This window comes from Euleptes europaea, chromosome 7 (assembly GCF_029931775.1).
Source record: "Euleptes europaea isolate rEulEur1 chromosome 7, rEulEur1.hap1, whole genome shotgun sequence".
Taxonomy (NCBI): domain Eukaryota; kingdom Metazoa; phylum Chordata; class Lepidosauria; order Squamata; family Sphaerodactylidae; genus Euleptes; species Euleptes europaea.
Window position 1 is genome coordinate 27005706 of NC_079318.1, and position 22656 is coordinate 27028361.

Genomic DNA, 22656 nt, shown 5'->3' on the forward strand with positions numbered 1-22656 from the left:
GCTAGAGCTGCTGGCCACCGCTGGCCACCTGTTTATCCAACAGGAGGCCCAGATCCAGCAGCACCCCAGTGCTACGAACCTGCTCCTTTAGGGGGAGTGCATCCCCATCCAGGAGATATCCCATTTCCTGGTTGAAACCTTCCCCCCACCACTAGTGTTTCTGTGGTGTTCCGCTTTCCCTATATGATCTAAAGCCTGTCGCAGAAATGTTATGTCTGTATATTTCTTCTTCTTTTTAAGGAAGTAAAAGGTACGTTGCTGGGGCAATGGGTCCTACAAACAAGACCCTTTCAGTGTCCCCTTCAGTGGAGAAGCCAGATTACAGGAATGTTAGTAAGTACTCAAACTGTTATTCCAAGGATAAAGGGCTGAATTGCACACGTTTCTAGAATTCCGTGACTTGAATTCCAGATGCCAGTTTACCCCAAGAAATATGCCCTGTCTCTTTAATAGAGGCTTAATGGGATACTATTTGCTTTGTGATGTTATTTACCTCCATGCCATGAAATGCTTCAATAGCCCATTTCTACACATTGAGTCTCTGTTAAAGGGATGGGACATTTTCTTCAGGGCTGTTAGCCGCCCTGTTCCAGATATGTAATTTGTCTCTAAAAAGCAGTCACAAGGGGGAACCACTCTGGATTGTAGCTGTGGTGCTAGAAAGTGTGATTTAACCCCCCACCCCACCCCAAGGCTGCTTTCAGCCCTTGTAGGGGAAAAACATCAGGTACAATACAGGAACTTTTTTTTCTCCGCTGAGGCTTAAAGTGGTCTGGGTGATCAGATTCAAATTGTTTATTTACGGCCCTTAGCCAGATAAAATTACAGACCACAATTTACAGTCCATGTCTTAATTCACTTAAAATATCAACCGGATTACCTCTAGCATTTCAGCTAAGAGAATACTCTATGACGATGTATTTTCATTGCTGCCGTACAAAATTTTGCTACCTGAGAGATAATAAAGGGGTTATCACCTTGTGGGAACTTTTCGATCTTTTTTCTTTCCCTGTCAGGTCCCATTCTCGGTATATGGGGCTCAATAAACTTAGAGCGGGGTATTGTATAAAAATACAGTATAGAAGGACATGCTCAATAGTTTCTAAATCCCCGGATTTACAGGGGCAGGGTCTGGGTGATCAGGGAAACAGCAATGGGAAGAGAGTGGTGATAGAAGAGTTAACCCTGTGCACTTCTTCCTTCCCTGTTCCCGCTTCTTAGAGCCAAATTACATGTCTGGAGTTCCAGTTGCTATATTCTGTCATCGTGTGAAGTCTCCCTTAAGTGTAAAGATTGATTCTTTTGCCTTTTCCATTTCTGTCAACTCTCTTCCAAGACTACCGGTATTTATTTATTCGAATGTATAGCCCGCCCTCAATTCCCAGCCAAGCTGAGCTCAGGACGGGCAGCACTCTGTAAAATCACGTTAAAAGCCATAACACATTAAGTTAAAAGCATAACATCACCTTTCCAGTTGGTTTCAGAATGTTATGGATTTCTGTTACAATTTCATCATGTAAATATGAGAAACTTATGGAATCTGTTATTGTTGAACAGGTTTTGATGAACTGGTGGAAGCATACACAGAACAGGCCAGAGGACTTCTAGACGGTGGAGTGGATATCATGTTAGTTGAAACCATATTTGATACAGCCAATGCTAAGGTAAGAGTGTGTTGAACAGGTTGACAATGACTTATTGAAAAAGCTGCTATGTGGACTTAATTTTTACTTGTATAACATATTTAGGCTGAAAGCTGTAAGGAGGTTTGCACTTTTCGGCTACAACTTTTAAATATGCCATAAGAGATCCTTTCCAGTGAAATATCCAAATCTGGCAGCAATTTTCCCAAGTATAGTGAATTTACTGTTGATGAAACATTAAAGTAAATGTTTGTTCTTGGATATGCTTTCTTCAGAGGTGTATAAGGATAATGGCTTGGATCTACTAAAAGACTCCCCCATGTGCTAGGGTCTTTGTGCAAGAGGAAATCTTAAAAGAACAAAACACTTAACACTGGCTCTTGTGCTAAATTAAACACAGCATATCTTGAGCCATTTTATGCTTTCACAAGTGGTGTTGCAGAAGACTTTGCTCAAGCAGAACTATGCAAAGTCTATTGAGGTATACTCTTGTGTATCGCACAATGCAGTTGATTGCTTGAATATCTGTGGAATGTGGTGCCAGATAGTGGAGATGATGAGAAAGTAGGCAAGCCTAGAACTGGTACTGGGCAGAAAAAATTATTCACGTAAACAAGGATCATGTATATTTTTGTCAGGGTCAGTGGGGCGTTGTCTCTTCCAATGAACTCTTTGGACTTTTTTTCCAGAACAAGCTGTCTCTGAATTAGTACTTGTCTGGGAAACCCTTAGATAATAGAGTGTGGTCCTATCTTTCTTTTGGAACAGTTTTTTGGCATCCTCTCTAGAGCCTTTTTCACTGTAGGGAGGTTTGCATTAATAACCTGTGCCCATCTTCAGCTTTGCCTCCCTTTTTCATGGTGTGTATATTTGGCACAAAAGTATAAAAATATTCCTTCAGAAAGGTAAATGTTGCATTAGGAGAATATGGTTTTATATTACTATGGATTGTAAATGTGTAAAAATTCACAAAGTAGTAGTCATTGAACAGCTAGCTGTTGGATGGCCTCTTCTTAAAAAAAAGGTGAAGGTCCCCTGTGCAAGCACCGGGTCATTCCTGACCCATGGGGTGACGTCACATCCTGACGTTTACTAGGAAGGCTTTGTTTGCGGGGTGGTTTGCCAGTGCCCTTCCCAGTCATCTTCCCTTTACCCCCAGCAAGCTGGGTACCCATTTTACCAAGCTTGGAAGGATGGAAGGCTGAGTCAACCTTGAGCCAGCTACCTGAAACCGACTTCTGTCCGGATCGAACTCAGGTCGTGAGCAGAGCTTTGGACTGCAGTACTGCAGCTTACCACTCTGCGCCTCGGCCTCTGCTTACAACCATTTTAAATGGTCATTCCAACATAAGGTACACTTTTTGTGTTGCTTTCCCAGGAAACTGCTAATACTTACCTAGGATTACAAATAAGGATTGTATTAAATACACATCACATTATGATATTGACACTGGCAGAAAATGATAATAGTTTTCCCAACTAAAAAGATTGATAAAGTATGACAAGTAACCAGGCTATCTAAGTTAAGTGAAATATGTTAAAAATGCAACAGACTGAATAGTTTGCTTAATTAGCCTCCACATGAGCGGCGGAGGCTAATCTGGTGAACTGGATTTGTTTCCCCACTCCTACACACGACGCCGGCTGGGTGACCTTGGGCAAATTACTGCTCTGTTAGAGCTCTCTCAGCCCCACCTACCTCCTAGGGCAGTGATGGCAAACCTTTTAGAGACCGAGTGCCCAAATTGCAACTCAAAACCCACTTATTTACCGCCAAATGCCAACACTGCAATTTAAACACGGCAATTTAAGCCAACACGGCTTAAAGCATCTACCGCAGGGGTGGGGAACCTTTTTCCTGCAAAGGGCCATTTGCATATTTATAGCATCATTCGGGGGCCATACCAGGTGTAGCTCTCCTGGCGGCGGGGGGGGGGGAGATGCTAGGGTTGCCAGGTCTCCAGCCACCACCTGGAAGTTGACAACCCTAGTAGAGGAAGGGAGGGGGGAGGGATGGAGAAAGGAAGGAACTGGGAAAGGAAAGAGAACGAAGGAAGGGGGAGGGACGGAGAAAGAGAGAAAGACAGAGAAAGAAAGAAAGAAAGAGAAAGAAAGAGAAAGAAAGAGAAAGAAAGAGAAAGAAAAAGAAAGAGAAAAAAAGAGAAAAAAAGAGAAAGAAAGAAAGAGAAAGAAAGAGGAAGGAAGGATCTGGGAAAGGAAAGAGAAGGAAGGAACTGGGGAAGAAAGGATGAAAGGAAGGAAGAAAGAGTGGGGGGAGGGACAGAGAGAAAGAAAGGAAGGAAGGATCTGGGAATGGAAAGAGAAGGAAGGAACTGGGAAAGAAAGGATGAAAGGGAGGAAAGAAAGGAGAGGGGGGAGGGGGAGAAAGAAAGGATGGAGGGAGATGGCAGGCCCTTCTCTGGCGCGGCTGTTGAGGGGCAGCCTGGCCCTCTGCGAGCGCCCTGAGGAGGAGGAGACGGAGGGGGAAAACCGCCGGGGAGAGGCGCCTGAGGAGGAGGACGATGGCGGCGGCTGTGGCCTGGAGCTGGTCTTTTGGAAGACCCCTGAGGGGGACAAGGAGGAGGAAGGCAGCGAGGAGCTGCTGCTAGAGCCTGAATATTGGGAACAGAAATATGACATCAAAGAGGCAAAAGGATATTCCCTGATAATTTGTAAACAGAATAAGGTATTTACCTGTCTCCAAAAAGAGGCCAATGGAGGTAATTCGACAGTCCTGGAACCGCAGCCAAAAAGGGTCAGCTCCTGATAAAAGCCGCCATCAGTTCATGAACAGCAAGTACCTGGAGCAGAGCCTCCTCAATGGAGTGAAGCTCAAATGGCAGAAGGCCCTTCCTGAGATAGTCAGGGTCCAAGCTGTCTTCCAGGATAGTCAGGGTCTTCCAGCTGGAAGGCACAGATCTGTTTAAAGGGCCTGAATTCGCCGAATTTATTCGGGAACACTCCGAAGTCGCCGAATTCGGCTCCCCGTTTCCCCCCCTTTTTTGAGTTCGGTTCAATCCAAACCAAAAACCGCCGAATCGGGGAAATTCAGCTGTTTTTTGGTTCGGGCCGAACCGAATCGACAGCCCTATCCTGCAGCATTGCTGGCTCTGAATCTAAACCTCTCTCTTCAATATTCTGATAGGCTCATGACCTCTGGCCTTTATTTCTTTTGGTTCCAAGATGTGTTGAAGGGTGGTTTATTTCCTGCAGTTATGGGCCATTGAAAAGACCTCTCTGGACTGTGTTGTATTTCTCTGCCTTTGTTTTTTTACTCCAAAAACGTGAGCCTTTGGGTGAAAAGTTGCGATGCTGTTATAACTTCCTCTGGAAAACTCAGTCAAATTTATGCATAGTTTGAAAACTCCAAAACACTAACACTTTGGTGTTGTTTCTGACAGGCAGCTCTCTTTGCTCTCCAGAAATTGTTTGAGGAAGAGTATTATCCCAGACCAATATTTGTGAGTATAAGAATTTGAATTTTTTTAGAAAGAAGTGTTGTTTTCTCTAGTTATTCAGGAGTTGTTCAGATGCTTTGAGTTACAATGGATGTGAATTTAGCCTTTTACAATGAAAATAATATTACCGTATTTTTTGCTCCATAACACTCACCTGACCATAACACGCACCTAGTTTTTAGAGGAGGAAAACAAGAAAAAATCTTGTTTTCCTCCTATAAAAACTTGTCTTATGGAGTGACTGCCCCAGGGAGGCCAGGTCTACCCATTGGTTTGCATGGCAGTAGACCTGGCCTCCTGTCTCAGTCAGGAGGCCAGGTCTACTGCCATGCAAACCAATGGGCAGCCTGACTGTGCCCGGGAGAGGGGGGGCAGCGGGGAAAGCGAGCCTGGCCCTCTCCGGGGCCAGGATCACCCGGGAGAGGGGGGGCGGCGGGGAAAGCGAGCCTGGCCCTCTCCAGGGCCAGAATTGCACGGGAGAGGGGGCGGTGGGGAAAGCGAGGGGAGGGGGCTGTGAGCTCAGTGGCAGAGCCTCTGCTGGGCATGCAGGAGGTCCCAAGTTCAGTGCCCGGCGCCTCCGCTCCCACCCGCCCCTGGCCCAGGCGAGCCCGGATCCGGCCCGTGTGCACCCAGGGAAGGAGAAGGGAAGGCTTCAGCTGGCACGTGAGGCCAGATCCGGCCCGTGTGCGCCCAGGGAGGGAGGAGGGAAGGCTGCAGGCTGGCGCACCGGGCCAGATCTGGCCCGTGTGCGCCCGGGGAGGGAGGAGGGAAAGTGGCCCCATGTGTGCCTGGTAAGGGAGAGGGCAGGGCTTCTGGCTGGCGCGTGTGGTCGGATCTGGCCCGTGTGCGCCCAGGGAGGGAGGGATGGAGGGAGGGGGGAAGGCTCAAGCATGGGGGGAGAGAGGAGGGGGCATCAACCGGCGCCTCCGCCAGCCCAGCCCCCCCCCACTCGCTGCACAGAGGCCGGGTGGGGCGGGTGGAGAGCGAGACCAGATCCTGCAGCCGGGACGATCCGCCGGGCCCTCCCTCCTTCCCTTCCGCTCGCCCGGCCTCCGTGCAGCGGGGATCGCCGAGGGGGAAGTGGGAGAGGGCAGAAAGGAAGGCCAGGGGTGGAAGGGTGGGGTAGGCAGACCCTCCTTCCTTCCCACCGGGCGAAGGAAGCCAGGCCGCGGGTCCACTTACCTCCGGTGCCGGCCGCCCAGGAGTCCAGCAGGAACCGCCCCAGCACTACCATCTTCGACCCCCCCCCCCCGCGCGCTTCCCGGTCCTGAAGCTCGCCCCCGCCCAACAGCTGAGCCTCGGGACCGGGAAGCGCGCGGGGGGGGGGGGGAGGTTAAAGACCCACCGCCCCCCTTCCCGGGACTCCAGGCAGTGCAGCGGGCCTAGAGTGCCTAGAGCGATGTGCACAGAGCTGGCTGGGCGCGCCGTTCCAGCAGGCCCAGCCGGCTCTGCACATTCGCTCCATAACACGCACAGACATTTTCCTCCTCAAAAGCGAGGGGGAAAAGTGTGTGTTATGGAGCGAAAAATACGGTAACTTGCAGTTCATGATTTATTTTCTTAGCCACAGACGCAGATCTTTATGCCTATAATATGCTTATTTGAACACCTGAGATATTATACTGTTACCTGAATGAGATTGTCTCTGCTTTGGTTGGGGGAATTAGCAATGGAGACTTTAAGCTTTCCAAGAGGCTGGGTAACCAGGATCTTTTTTTAGTTGGCATTTATGGGGATAAGCTACTTTTGGGAAACTCTTAATAAAGAAGTGTTGGTTTCAAATTTTTTATTATAAAAATAGTTTCCAAAGCACACATAGCAAAACCCCATGCCCGATTCATACAAGAGCTAAGAAAGTAAAAGGGTGGAGGAGTGGGACACAAGGATATTAGGGGTTGAGGTGATATTCACCAGTCTTGCAGAGTGACGTCCGGTTGAAAGCTGCACTGAAGTGGAGAAAGAGAAGGGGGGCCCACACATAAGTGGGGGGTATGTGCGAGGATCCAGGACACACCCACAATATTAATGGCATATAGGCCACTGTGTATACCTGAAATGAGCCCTGAGGCTGCATGAGGTAACTGACAAACAAAAGGGTTGCCATGGACAAAGTGTCTAATTGCTTCTCCAGTAGCTCAGACAATGGTTATAATGGGCATGAGGTCATGTCAGGATATTGCAGAATGCCTTTGGTAACTTGATCAATGATCGGTGATCGCTTTAGTATAGATTTTAAAATGTGTGGAGATGTCAGAATTTTCCCAGGGTGGGTGTGAGTAAACCAGGAGATGGCTGACTTAGGCTGTTACCGCACTAGGTATTTAGGTATTCCCAGCGATGTATTAAGAGTTTGAAAATGTTATAAAAAATACTGTTCGCACTTTGTTTGGCCCCTTTAGCATCCAAAAATCCTTTTAAAGCAATGTTTTTTATAACATTTCCAAACTCTTGATACATTGCTGGGAATACCTAGTGCGGTAACAGCCTCTCCTCTGCGTGTGGGATGAGGTTTGAGGGTATTTCAGATACGCAAAGGGCTAGCCAGAACTTTGTGAATAGCCCCTGAAGCTAATGGGATTAAGGTGTTTACTATCAGTTCAGGTGTCAGCTAGGAGAGCTTCATTTAGTATGCGAGGGAGGGTCTGCTTTGCTCCCCGTTGTTCTCTCAGCCTGTCCCACCTCGGGGCTTAGGAAATGTTAAACGACCCTTTACTGCCTGTCAGCACCAAGATTTCACCCAAGTCACAAAGATGGATTCCAAGATCCCTTGGAAGTGTGGCTCACCTTTGTGGAGCAGTACCCTGCTTTTCTGGTTAGCCTTGGTCCTGTATGCCTTCCATGGCATACCAGGTAGCTTAGGGCAGCTCAGGTGCCAACAATACAAGGTATCGATATTGCATTCAGAAGAACATCAGTCAGGCTCCAGTTGTGTGCATTGTTGGCAGTACAGTGTTCAACAGAGGAATGCTTGAGGGCCAGTAGCATTCAATAGAATGTCAAAATGAAAGTCTCCTGTGCTGAAAAATCATAGGCTTCAGCAGACGAGCCGCTTCACTTCCTGATCAATCTTTGTGACAGCTAAAACTTTGTTGGCTGAGGCACAGAACCTTCGATTCTAAATGTCCTGTTAATTTTTTTATCAGCTCACTTTAGCTTTTGATATTGCTGCCTTCTTTGTATCACACGTCTTTCTGCTTTTTCTCCTCACTTCTGTGGTCTTTAGGTATCGGGAACCATTGTCGACAAAAGTGGCCGCACTCTCTCTGGCCAGACTGGGGAAGCCTTCGTCATCAGTATATCTCACAGCGAGCCGCTTTGGTGAGAGGACGAGCATTCTGGAATCCACTTATGATAAAGCTGTCCAATGGCAAAAGGTTTTTCCTGTGAACACAGATCCAGGGGCATGAAGCTTGTTGGGAGCGTTTAAACATGCACGGTTGCTTGCAGACCAAACACAAGTCTCATGTAATCAGTCCCTTGGAAAGGAACATGCTCAGCCCAGTAGTTTTAAAAGGGCAAAGGTGACCCTTCTTAGGGTGAAGCGGGCAGTTGCCAGCAAAGTCCTCTGTGACCCTTCCTTGTATGCATTTTGATTGACAGAATGCTGTGTACCCATCCACTTCCAGCCCTTCCCAATCAGCGCTCTGCTTCCTTGTCCATTGTCAGTGCTGCAGAGGAATCTCTTGTATAGTTCTGCTGCAAGCTGACCTGTGACAGCAGTTCAGTGACAGGAGGGTTAATCATAGCTATAGCAAGCTTACTACTGAACAAAAGCTCCGGGGAGAGTAAAAACAGCATGTCTGTTGCCGCTGTCATGCAGAAACCAGAAAGTAAATGGTGCTATGTTACCTCTTGCTTCTCATCAGAGATTGTATCCCCAGTGGGAGTTATGTGAAAAGACCCATGATGCACAGAGAGACTATGAAATCTTCTTAGTCATTTTTTGAACCCCCTGCCTGCTTATGGTTTTGCCTCTTGGGAGCTCTAGGGGAGATCAACAGATGAGGCTTGTGCAGAGAGGCAGATGGTGCTGAAATGAAGCAAAGAGAAAAACAGCAGCTGAAGGTGTAAAAGGGAACCTGGACCCAACCAAGGTGGAAGTTGATCAATCAGTCTTGGCTTAGCAGTGTGAAGTGGCATTTATCTGTGCTTCAGTAAGCACAGCAGCATTAACAACCGTTATCTTTGCTGCGGCATACATTAAATAATGGGCCTCTGAACTGTATTCAGATTATTGGCCTTCTCTTTGAAATGGCATGTTTCCTATTTATTATAGGCTATACATATGTGCAAGAGCCCCGTGGCGCAGAGTGGTAAGCTGCAGTACTGCAGTCCAAGGTCTGCTCACGACCTGAGCTCGATCCCACTGAAGTTTTTATGTGCTCCTTAAAAGAAAGTAAATGAAACCTATTAAGTGGTTTGAGAACAACAGTGCAAATCTTATTTATTAGATGGAAAGGATACTGTACTGCTCTTAAATGGAGTAAGTACTCTGCTATGTTTGGAGAATGCCTCCTCTGTAAACCTCTTCTTTGAATTTTGAATGTGTAATCAGGTAAAATGAGCCCCGTGGCACAGAGTGGTAAGCTGCAGTACTGCCGTCAAAAGCTCTGCTCACGACCTGAGTTTGATCCCGACGGGAGTCAGTTTCAGGTAGCCGGCTCAAGGTTGACTCAGCCTTCCATCCTTCCGAGGTTGGTAAAGCTTGCTGGGGGTAAAGGGAAGATGACTGGGGAAGGCACTGGCAAACCACCCCACAAACAAAGTCTGCCTTGGAAACATCGGTATGTGACGTCACCGCATGGGTCAGGAATGACCCGGTGCTTGCACAGGGGACCTTTACCTTTATACATATGTGCGTGTGCTCCTATTTCAAAGGTTATCTGTTGTGATCTTAGGTGTATATGTCTCTGATTAATTTAAAATTATTTCAGTAGTTTGAATATTATCAAGCCAAATAATTTGTTGCTTGCGCTCCTTCCAAGAAGCTTGGTAGGTAACCTGAGCTTCCTCAACAGTGTTTTATCCATATCAGGACTAGACTGCCATAGCTTTTGATACTTATAGTGCCATCCTAAACAAAGTTATACCCTGACCAGGCAGAAGGGTGAGGTATAAATTTTGTAAATAAACAAAATAAATAAAAAGTTTGCTTGCTTAGCATGGCACTTATTTTTCTGCCCTTGTTGCCTTGGAGCTTAGAGATACTTATTGCTCTTCCAAGCGGAAGAGACACATTCTGCTGGTGGCTGTGGTACTTAGTGAAGAATCAGGGTCCTTCTTTCCTGCCATTGCTTCTGAAGTCGAATAAGCAGCACTCGATGGAATGGCTGTTATGAGAAGATGGGGATACAAGTAATTATACATTATAGGATACAAGTAAACAAGTCTGATCTTTGAGTTTTACTGATTCACTGTTGGACTGGTTTGCCTGGCAGGAAGAAGCCAGGGAACAGCAGGAAATTCTTCCTTTTGTGTATTCAAATTCCTTTGCGATTTAAGGAGAACTTCTCATGGGAATTTGAGCTTGATGCCAGATGTGTGTTTTCAGGTCTGGTGTTGATATTTGCACCCCTATCTTGCTGTGATAGTGTTCGAGAAACTTTTCCATGTGCAAAATGTTTGCCTCATAAGCGCTGAGGCAGATAGTCCAATTGCATAATTTTAATGCTAGCCTTAGGTATATTATGCAGATGAACTCTTAAGACCTGCACTCCTTTAACAGTATTTTAACTATTTTAAAAGGGGGGAAATAAATATTGAGAAGTAATTTGGGAGTTCAAAATATTGTCAAAGGCTTTCACGGTCAGAGTTCATTGGTTCTTGTAGGTTATCCGGGCTGTGTGACCGTGGTCTTGGTATTTTCTTTCCTGACGTTTCGCCAGCAGCTGTGGCAGGCATCTTCAGTCCTTCAGTGTTGCTCCTCTGAAGATGCCTGCCACAGCTGCTGGCGAAACGTCAGGGGAAAAAATACCAAGACCACGGTCACACAGCCCAGATAACCTACAAGAACCAATTTGGGAGTTGTTTGTCATTTCCATAATTTTTTCATACAGGAAAAGAATTTTCTTTTTCATCCTTTAACTTCAGATCTGCTTTTTATGGTCACAGTACAGAAGTGATCAATGTCAGTGGACACTCGGTAGATGTACTCAGTTTTTGTTATCTTTCCTAGTTTTATACAATGTTTTAATGAATCATACCAAGTGATGTTGAACTCTGTCAATGCAATGTAGGGTTAAAATGGCATGACAACAGGTGTTTACTACCAGTAGAATATCCCGTAAGGCATCTTCTTTTCATAGTTTTTACTTGTGGATGACTGTTATTTTATGTTTGTTCTCATAATGTTACCTTTTGGGTGCTGTGTAAGTTGTTAACCTGACTAGTCAAGTCGCCTTAACTTGTCTGTTGTGGTGATTGGTGCATAATGAATCTCTTGCAAATTGACTAAATAGCTTATTGGTTCAAAACAAATGGGAGCAAGACACGCTTGCTTAATCTGGCTGTGAACATCAGGCATTTCTCATTCCATTCATGGTAACAGTCTCTGTTGTAAGAATTTGAGCATCACTTGTGTGTTACATATATGTGTCCAGTAAGTTCTTTTTTGGGGGGGGGGGGCATGTGTTCTAATTGCAGCAAGGATTATGTTTACTTGTCTTTCTAGCATTGGATTAAACTGTGCTTTGGGAGCAGTGGAAATGAGGCCTTTCATTGAAACTATTGGGAAGTGCACAACTGCCTTCATCATTTGTTATCCCAATGCAGGTATGTGCATTGAATAAGCCTTTGAATACTGGTAGAAATAATACATGGAAAGGGGGGAGAGAGGAAGAGTGACAGAGAAGGGTCGGGGGAGAAGGGCCTGGGAGAGAAATGGGGACGAGTGATGGAGAAGGGCTATGGGAGAGAAAGAGAGGGAGAGTGATAGAGGGGAGAAAGCAAAGGCAGAGCCCTCAAGTTCCTTGATGGTCTCCACTTCTGTGTGTGTTTTAAGATTTCAGGTTTTTCTGCAAACCTGGGGCTTTTCTCAGGTTTGTAGAAAGATCTGTCTGGTCTGTGCATGGCCTCATCGGCTTGAAGTATCCACAGATGGGACCATGTTGAGAATTAGATAGTTTGATGATGTCACATATCTAAGCAAGGTGTTCTTTGATGAAATGAATACTAGTAATCGTTTTGGGGAGCAGGTTTCAGGGATGAGTTGTCATATTTTTGGCCAAGTGTTACATGGTATAGCTTTTCAGTGACGTGAAGGTGGTTGGTTGGGGGGTTGTATTACTAATTCAGATGTGTAATTAGTTTAATATTAATTGTTCCATATCATATTTTCAGTGAAGGTGATGTTGGGTATGAGAATGAATCAGATGACAACCCTTAAATTGGTGTCTGCCTTTTATATATTGCACCAACTGTCTCCTCTCGCAAATGCTTTTGTTCATATTTTAGTGAGAGAGGACGTTTATTTTCATAGTGGAGGGAAAACCCCTCTGGAATCATAAGTTATATTGAAAAGCAAATATTTTAAGACTACCGGTGCGGTCCTGTGCAGAGTTACTCTAGTCTCAGCTAATTGATTTTAGTAGGATTAGACTGGAACCACTTTGCATAGAATTACAGTATAAGTGAGGCTATTGCTTGAGAAAATCTAATTAAGAAAGACTAATGCGTTTTTTATTTATTAGCAATGTAGCACATACTCATTAATTCAGATGAAATAACCTTCAGTTCTGTTTAGTTTTCTAGCAAATCATTGCTTTAGAAACTGACTCCAGACTTTTGAGCCCTTCTTGTTTCTAACAGGAGAAAATTCCTTTAATGGAGCTTACATTTTTGTGTAAGGATGGGTTTCAAAGCATGTTTTATTGAGTGAATTATAAATTGTGTTGATTAATTGAAATCATAAATAAAAACAAAGTGTATCAATCTTTTTTCATATGGTATATAAACAAAGGCTTTCTCTATTACTTAATTTGATTAAGTGGGACACCCTTTTAGTTGACCCAAATCATTTGATCAATTCATCATGCATAAGATACTTATCCCGTAAATGTAAGACCTTGTAAAAATTACGGGTGGCAAAATGAAGTCTGCTGCAACTCATGCATCCATTAGCAAAGTATGTTGCTATTTAGAACAATTGTGTTGCTCATGTGCATGTTTCTGCAGATTTAATGGAGTAAAAATTGAATGATGATTGACAAGGATTTCTTTACTAAGGTGTTAAACTACAGCTGTCATGCTATAATGTTTCATTAGGTCTTCCTAATACCTTTGGTGGTTATGATGAAACTCCTGAAGTCACTGCCAAGCACCTGAAGGTATGGTCTAGTTTCCTCAGTATTAATTTATTTTCCTGTTGTAAATTTTTTTTTTTAGTTTTGTAAATCAGTGAGACAATATTTTCTCATCCAGGTTAGGAATGGAGTTTCTTATTACATGATGTAGTTGCTACAGAATCCCAAGACTCTAAATTCTGATTGCAAATGAATTATGTATTGGGTAATATGTTAACGATAGGTTTACCAAAATGTAGCTGAATTTATTTTTCTGCCTTTTGACACCTAAGAGCTCCATAGTAACATAAAATAGTAAGGCATGCTACAGTCCTAGAGCGTTAAAAGGATCGTTGGAGGTTCTTTACTCCAACCCCCTGCTGAATGCAGGGCAATCTGCCCCACTGTTGAACAGGCCTTACCATTCAAAAAGTTCTTTTACTATTTAGCCAAAGTCTGCTTTCTTCTAATTTCCACCTTTTAGTTCTAGTTCTGCTCTCTGGAACAAGCGAGAACAAATCAGATATTTGAAGATGGCAATCATATCTTCCCTTAGTCTTCTCAAGTAGCATATCTAGTTTCTTCAGACTTTGCTTATAGGGCTTGGTTTCAAGACCCCCTTACCATTGTGTTCTGGGTATATCCTAGTTCAGCAGTTCCCAAACTGTGCTCCGTGGAGCACTTGGTGCTCCGCGAAACATCTAGTGCTCCGTGAAGAAATTGGAAAGAAAAATACTACCGTCATTCAGTTTAGAATATAGGTGCTAGTGAAAATTAGTGCTCCATGACTAATTTCTCTCCTGAAAAGTGCTCCACGACTCAGAAAGTTTGGGAACCGCTGTTCTAGTTTGTCATTGTTCTCAAAACGTAGTGCCCCAAACTGGACACAGTACTGTACATGAGGGCCCGGCTAGAGCAGAATAGAGTTACTTGCTGTGATCTGAACATTGTGCTTCTGTTAATGTACCCCAAAAGTGCATCAAAATACTTACTGGTCATGTGTTACTGCTGACCAATTCATCCCCCCCCCCTTTTGATTATACCTGAGAAGTGTTTCTTCCTCTTCTGCAGGAATTTGCCTTAGATGGTTTGGTGAACATAGTTGGTGGCTGCTGCGGGACAACACCAGCACACATCCGGTAACTTCATCTCTGCATTAGCAACTGGACAATCTGAAGACCCTTCCGCTAGTACTGACATTCGAAGCTTGTTGAAACCCAGATTCAAATTCCGGGAGACCCAGATTCAGATTCCCACTCTGTTCATTGAGTGGGTTCTTAGACCAGTCATACTCAGCCTAACCAACCTCGCTGAGTAGTTGTGAGGAAGAAGTGGGGAACAATGAACACTCTTTTTCGGCTCGCTGAGGGAAGGGTGGGGATAAAAGCTTGAGTGATAGATATATATAAAGGTGAAAGAAAGCTTCATGTTCTGTCCTCTCACATAATCAGCACATTGCGGTTGTCATGGCTATATGAAATTCAACATTGAAGGTATCTTTGGCCAAATGTTGTAGCAGCAGTTGCCACTGTGTCCCTTTGTGAACTGCCATTATGGAGATGCTTTGGACCGGATCTTCCAGTTCTGCCCTCCAGGCATCCCCAGAAGTCCCTTATCCCAGGGTCCATATGCAAATTCCTAGAGACTCCAGCCAATGAGAGGCTGTGGATCCTCTGTGAGAGGGGGAGGAAATGAGTTAAAAGGGGAAGAAGGTGGTCACCTTATCAGATAGGGCTTAGCCAGGCTAGAGATAACAAACAGAGACAGGTATCCTGTGCTAGGCAGGGAGATAGTAGGTTGGGAATTTGTGAGAGGATCTGGAGATCAGGATCTGACGGATTGGCTAACCTTATCTCCTGAGTCTGAGCTTAAGGGTTGACTAGACTGGGGGAGTATGGGGACTGACTAGGTGAGGTCCACATTTCTAGTATTTCTGTCAATGTGGTAAAGGCAGTAGTGAAAGGGCCAGATATCCTAGGGTTTAGTGAGCCTTTCCCGAGTGAAATTAATCCACCTCTCTCACCAGGAGATGTAGCCTGTCAGCTCTGTAACCCTGTGGGTGGGTGCGACACCCAACTAGTCTTAAAGGAACTGTGACCAAGCTTAGCTGTGAAGAGATACACCTCTACACCATCTTACTTGCCAACCAAAATAAGCCATTTGATCTTTTTATGGAAAAGGCAGTAAACATAGTTATTTGTTAGGACCAAATGTCTGTGTGAGACCAACGGGTGAAGGAGGAAGTACAAAACAGTTCAGAAACTGGTGCTGCCCCCCTCATATCCCTTAGGTACCTTCAGCCAGTGACCCAACTGCCTCAATGATTACATTTAGCCTGATTGACCACTCGCAACCAAGCATTTATTAAGTGCTACCTTTTGCTAGCCGTTCACTGGGGACTTGGGATTCTGTGGTTGGACTGAGGGGAAAGTTTAGGAGGGGCTATGTGGGATCTACTGTTGGATTACCCAAGACCTGCCCCCTTAATTTGTCCAGGCTCCACTCCTACAGTCCCTGAGCCTCCTTTGTGACTGGGAAAGAAAAACAGGCCACAGTCATTGAGCGTAGTGAGGTGAAAAATGGGTTAAAAAGGAACCAGCCTTCACACCAGGCTGTTTAACCCTTGGAAGTCCTGGACCAAGTGCGCTGGCAGTGGAAACCACTAAATACCACTGGGTTCTCTTCATTAGGCAGCTTACAGAGTGATTTGCTGTGATCTGGGAAGAGGGAATGGTCGGGTCAAGAACGGAGTAAAAGGAAGAATTGGGCTGACTTATGTTGTTGTCTTGGTCCAACATTCTGCTTTCAGTTGTCAACAAGGTATCATTGTGTAAGGCCTTTATCTTGTGGAACAGTTAAGATGGAGGCTCAGGCAGTAGGGTGGTTACTTTACACTGACCAGTTCAGATGTGGGCCAACATCAGGGGAATCCGAGATCTGGATTGCAGGGATGAACATAGGGCGGGGTAGTGGTGGCCCCTAGGAGTATTCTACAGCTAGCATTCCTCTCTAGGAAAATGAGGAGGGTCCTTCAAGCTGAAACTCTTCTTTTAAAATATTCAGTTTGGTGTACCTAAAGTTAAGCATTGTTTTCAGCATCCAAAGGACTCATGCTCCAGCTGTAGAAGGTATTGATGCAGAAGATGTTAATGGATGTACAAAGAATTCAACTAATTAAGTTAATTAAAGTGGGTTTTTTTGTTCAGTCATCTTCTTGAAATGTTTTTCATCATTCTCCGTATAAAGTTAATTGAAAACCTCTTTTTATTCCTTCTCTGTTAAGAATGTCACTGTCTTTCTCTTGCAAGAAAAGATAAAGGTCTTTTTAGGGCTTTCTTGGGAAATAGGAATGGGACCATGTGCACGAGCACTACAGCCCTCTGAGAGTAAGGTGAAAAGAGAAAATGTCCCAGGAATGACGCAGTTTCGAAAAAAAAATCTTTATGCTCTCATGTTGGTTCATTATATACACCGAAAGTGATATGTGTCGATCTTATTTTATCTAATAAAATGTTTTATTCTCTTCCCCCCGCCCCCCCAAAAAACAGAAGCCCAAGAGAAATTATCATATTTCTCCCAGAGAATAAGAAATATAGCACAGGCAGCATGAGTTTTTTGTTATCAGTGAAGGAATATAGACATGTTCTGGTTACACTGTCTGCCATGCACTGACAGCACAATCCTAAGGAGGGGAGTAGTTGGGGCAGGCCCGGGGATGGTGCCATCGTGCCGCCTCCTGAGCGGCATGCTGCCTTGGCGCCGCAAGCTGAAAATTAGTTTTCTAAACCCTGTGAAACTGCTCCATTCAGTTCTCCATCTTCTTTTAATAGGCCCCCTTTTAGAGGAAAGAACAGGTTTTAATGAAACAGAGTAAATTTTCTTCTCAATGCCCCAACAGAGATAATAAAACAAGTGGCCAGGACTTGCAGACGCGGGTGTATCATCAGAAAGGGCAATCGAGTCACACTTTTACCCCTGAGGATAGGGCCTTATGGTCTTAATAGGCAGTTCTTTTAGAATTAATATCTGTTTGTTTGTTAAGAAGTGCGTGAATTTTAAATAATAGTGGATTTATACATTTTATATGGGGAAAACTGAATGTTGTAGAGTTTTAAAGTTTGTGTTGATCTGGTCTTTTGACTGCAGTAAATGATTTTGATTTGATTTTGCTCCGTTCAGTTTCACAGGGCTAGGCTTCCCTTTTTGCAGGTCAAAATTGCGCTGGTAAAAGGGGGCATTCCCAGGGCAAAAGGGCTCAGGGAGCTGACTCAAGTCAGCCCCGCCCTGGGAATGCCCCTTGTGGTGCCACTGTGAGCCCTTGTGCTGTGGGAATGCTGCAGCGGTGGCTGCACTGGTGGCCATGAGTGGCGGCTCCCCAGTACCAGTGTAAGTGGCCCTGCGCCGGTGTTAGCACCACTTGCGTCAACCAAATTTGCACTAACGCTAGCGCAGGGGTCATGCTGGTTCCAAACCGCTTTCAGACCCCCCCTTTCAGGATTGCTCTGTCTGGGTTATGATCAGATATGAAGTAACTGTATGCATTTGTTTTAGGGTGTGCCTGCATGCTCACAGAATGCCATTCAAATTAAAATCAGGTAGAAATGTGACTGGATCGAATAAGTGGTTGTAACAGGATATATTGCTTTTTACCATCTCTCGCTTTCTCTCTTCCTGATTGAAGGCCAATTCATAAAACCCTTTTAACATATCCATGGAACTGTCTGCCTCACATAACCGCAACAGATCAGCTATTGCAGGAAATGCCTTCTTGTTGTATGAATTCATTATACTTCAGTGAACGCAAAGATTATTAAGGAAACAGGGGGGAAAAACATCTTTGTGCTCTTTTGTTCTGTATTGTGCCCAAAAGTGAATCTGTTAAGGACAGTTTCCACAAAGGTCTGAGCAACGCCTGTGTCTAGAACACCTTTCTGAGGTCCTTGGAGGGAAGCTGGCAGAAGAGGGCAAAAAACAAATGGAAATGAACCAGGCTTTAGCAGGTTGCCCTTGAGCTGGATAGTAAAGCTTTGTCCCTGTTTTGATTTTGTGTAATGCAGGAAGATAGCAGACGCCGTAAAAGCGTGCAAGCCTCGCGCTCCTGCCGCCTCTGTGTCTGAAGGGTGTATGTTGCTGTCAGGTGAGAGAGACTGGCGTTTCTAACTTTCTAATCCGTGTTCTTTTAAACTTCTATATCTTGGAATCCCTTTCAGCTCCCCCTTGGTGCACCTACAGTCTGTTGGGAATTTGTATGCATTTTTTTTTTAAAAGCTGAGGCCTATCTGTTAAGAAGGTTTACCAGATCCTTCGCTATACATTCTTGAAGGTGTCTTATTGTTATAATGGTTCTGCCAGGAACGCTTAATAGAGAGAGACCATTGGGGCAGTTTGGGTAATATCGCAGAAGAACAACTGCTCCTCCACTTGGCATTGCTACTGTTGCAGATGCCCGTTGCTATCTAAATTGGTGGGGAACTATCTTTCCTAGGGTTGCCAGGTCCCGCTTTGCCACTGGCAGGAGGTTTTTTGGGCGGGGTTTGGGGAGGGGAGGGACTTCAATGCCATAGAGTCCAATTGCCAAAGTGGCCATTTTTCTCCAGGTGAACTGATCTCTATCATCTGGAGATCAGTTGTAATAGCAGGAGATCTCCAGCTAGTATCAGGAGGTTGGCAACCCTAATATTTGCCTTTGTGTGAGTGTTGCCTGACTTACTGCGGGGAGGGAACGTCTTGTTTTAAAAGTCATGCCAGTGTTTTGCAACCTGAATGGCTAGCACCTTCAACTGGGTGTTTGTTGGGGTGGAAGAGGAAGTCAGTGCATGATTGTCTCCACCTGGATATCGGCTTTCTCATTTGCCAGCCCCAGTGCAATTCTATTCCCTCATCTATGCAATAATTTCCTTACCTAATGCATGATGGTCACATGATGGTTAAGAGCGGTGGTTTGGAGTGGTGGTGTCTGATCTGGAGAACTGTATTTGATTCCCCACTCCTCCACATGAGTGGCGGAGGCTAATCTGGTGAACTGGATTTGTTTCCCCACTCCCCCACATGAAGCCAGCTGGGTGACCTTGGGCAAGTCACATTCTCTCAGCCCCACCCACTTCACAGGGTGTCTGTTGTGGGGAAGGGAAGGTGATTGTAAGCCGGTTTGAGTCTCCCTTAAGTGGTAGAGAAAGTTGGCAGATAAAAACTAACTCTTCTTCTTAACTAGTTTGGGGAGTGTGTGCCCATGTGATTGCTCAGCGCTCACCTACCACGAGTTTTCCAGTCATTCTTGCTCTTGTACTACAGTTGTGAAATAATGCCACAACATTCTGTCTTGTGGTACACTACTCTGTTGTAACTGAAGTTTCCACTGTTTATGTTTATGTATATATTGGATATTTATATTCTGCTTTTTGAGAATTTACAGTTTAAAGTGGCTGACATAATTAAAAAACAGCCAAATTATACAATTAAAAGAATTAAATCAGATACAAGCAGATCAGCATTTTAAAGATTGAAAAAAATTGGTAAAGACATCAGGTGGGATTGAATGACACAAGTGAGTTTTTAAGATGTGATGCCGGAAGGACATAAGAACATAAAAAAAAAAACCATGATGGATCAGACCAAGGCCCATAAGGACATAGGAACATAAGAAAAGCCCTGCTGGATCAGACCAAGGTCCATCAAGTCCAGCAGTCTGTTCACACAGTGGCCAACCAGGTGCCTCTAGGAAGCCACAAACAAGACAACTGCAGCAGCACCATCCTGCCGGTGTTCCACAGCACCTAATATAATAGGCGTGCTCCTCTGATCCTGGAGAGAATATGTATGCATCATGACTAGTATCCATTTTGACTAGTAGCCATGAATAGCCCTCTCTTCCATGAACATGTCCACTCCCCTCTTAAAGCCTTCCAAGTTGGCAGCCATCACCATATCCTGGGGCAGGGAGTTCCACAATTTAACTATGCGTTGTGTGAAGAAATACGTCCTTTCATCTGTTTTGAATCTCTCACCCTCCAGCTCCAGCAGATGTTCCTGCATTCTAGTGCTATATGAGAGGGAGAAAAGCTTCTTCCTTTCCACTCTCTCTATACCATGCATGATTTTATAGACCTCTATCATGTCTCCCCATAACCACCTTCTTTCCAAGCTAAGCAGCCCTAAGTGTTTTAACCGCTCCTTATAGGGCAGTTGCTCTAGCTCCCTGATCATTTTGGTTGCTCTTTGCCACTACCAAAGAGGTTCTGTTCCTAGTCCCCTAAGAGCAATCCTTGTAGATGAGTGACATCTCCTAGGGCTCACTGTCTGATGTTGGGGCAAGCTGTGTGTAAGTGTTAAGTTTTTAAAGCAGTGTTCATTATTTTTCCTTGTCTGGTGGTGATCATCAAACTGTCCTTTCAAGGTCTGGAACCATTCAGGATTGGACAATACACCAACTTTGTTAATATTGGTGAACGCTGCAATGTTGCAGGATCAAGAAAGTTTGCCAAACTCATCATGACAGGCAATTACGAAGTAAGCCTTTAACTTACAAAAGCTTCTAGCTGGGCTTTATGTTGCTAGATACTACATTTCCTAATCCTATTTAAAAATCATGAAGTTGCATGCGTAGTTCCTAGGAAACCAGTTGCAGACAGGAAGCTTTGCCTGCAGTCTTCCAGAGTTTTATGTGCAGGTCTTTGTTACAGCAAATGCAACAAAATGTGGAATACACGTCTTCTTTTGCAGACCTGAGAGACATGGTATATAAACAGCTTTGCATGTTTTATTGGTAACACACCTAAAAGTAATCATGGCTCAAAGTTTTCCTTAGTGCGGGCTTCAGTATGTTGGCATTGCTGAAAGAGAGGAATGGAGTCGTGTGTGGGTTTGGCTGTTTTGGGCTTGAGATGATGTAAGAGAAATGTGTGGAAGTCAAGGGGAATGTGTGACACGGGCATAGCTTGGCTACCATACTGATGAAGGAACCAATGAAATGAGGGCAATGTTTTGTCCTTCCTAAACAAATTAGATCTGGGCTGTGGGGGGTGGGGTGGTAAGAGGACAATGCTGGTGTAGGAACAGGGTTGCCAACCTCCAGGTGGTTCAAACAAGGTGGCACTTATGGCTTAACAATGCAAAACTAAAGCACACTATGCCAAAAAACTCGTGTATTGTGTAACCACAAAACGTTAACACATGTTGGCAGTTGCAAAAAACATACAAAACAACTGAATTACAACATGATAGTAATGGTCTATATCCAACACAATTTGTGACTGAAATGGATTATTACTATCATGTGTTAACATTTTGTGGTTACACAATACACAGGTTTTTTGGCATAGTGTGCTTTAGTTTTGCATTGTTAAGCCATAAGTGCCACCTTGTTTGAATTACCCACGTTTGGGCACTAGAAAGTGATTTTGGTTGCAACCTCCAGGTGGTAGCTGGAGATCTCCTGCTATTACAACTGATCTCCAAGCAATAGAAATCAGTTCCCCTGGAGAAAATGGCCGCTTTGGCAATTGGACTGTATGGCTTTGAAGTCCCTACTCTCTGCAAACCCTGCCCCCTCAGGCTCCACTCCCAAAATTTCCAGGTATTTCCAACCCAGAACTGGCAACCCTATGCATATCATTGTTCTCGCCAATGTGGTTCCTGCATGTGCATGTCACTGGGCCATTGTAGGATGAAGTGAGAGAGAAGTTGCTTAGCTAACTGCTGTGGTAATGTGTGAGTTGGACTCTGGAGGAGAAAAAGGAAGTTGATTGATTTTTAGAGAGAAGGGGGCTGTTTCAGGACAGCACATTGTACAGACAAATAAGCTACTTTTCATATGTATAAATCTTAATATCAGAAAAGAGGAATGTGTGCAAGTAACAGGATGATCTAAATACTTAACTGCTTGGAATTTCTATTTCTTTTCAAGAGAGGGAGAGAGAAAATAATGCTGGGTGTTTCTGATAATCTGTGTTACATTAAGATATATAACAGTAGGGAGGAGTAACAGTATGAGTCAAGGAGTCTCAACAAGGGCTAACTCTTTAAACCTTTGTTTTTCTTTCAAGGAAGCACTGAGTGTTGCTAAGGCCCAGGTTGAGATGGGGGCTCAAATTTTGGATATAAATATGGATGATGGAATGCTGGATGGACCAAACGCTATGACTAGATTCTGCAACTTCATCGCTTCGGAGCCTGACATTGCCAAGGTTGTATGGACAGCTTTTGAGGTTGCAACAAAATGGATTTTCTTGCTACTAAAGCCTGGAGAATAGTTTTTGTAATTTGCTTTTACGTAACGTA

The 22656-nt window shown here is 44.5% G+C and overlaps 1 protein-coding gene across 1 annotated transcript in view; it reads left to right on the forward strand.

The window, feature by feature from the left end:
- Positions 1-22656, forward strand: part of MTR (5-methyltetrahydrofolate-homocysteine methyltransferase) — a 70247-nt gene that overhangs the window by 8265 nt on the left and 39326 nt on the right. Inside the window, exons 5-14 of the mRNA XM_056853335.1 lie at positions 241-333; positions 1558-1664; positions 5045-5104; positions 8325-8419; positions 11772-11872; positions 13364-13425; positions 14452-14519; positions 18438-18517; positions 20774-20886; positions 22422-22562. Coding sequence (XP_056709313.1) covers positions 241-333; positions 1558-1664; positions 5045-5104; positions 8325-8419; positions 11772-11872; positions 13364-13425; positions 14452-14519; positions 18438-18517; positions 20774-20886; positions 22422-22562 — 920 coding nt within the window. The remainder of the gene's footprint in view (positions 1-240; positions 334-1557; positions 1665-5044; positions 5105-8324; positions 8420-11771; positions 11873-13363; positions 13426-14451; positions 14520-18437; positions 18518-20773; positions 20887-22421; positions 22563-22656) is intronic.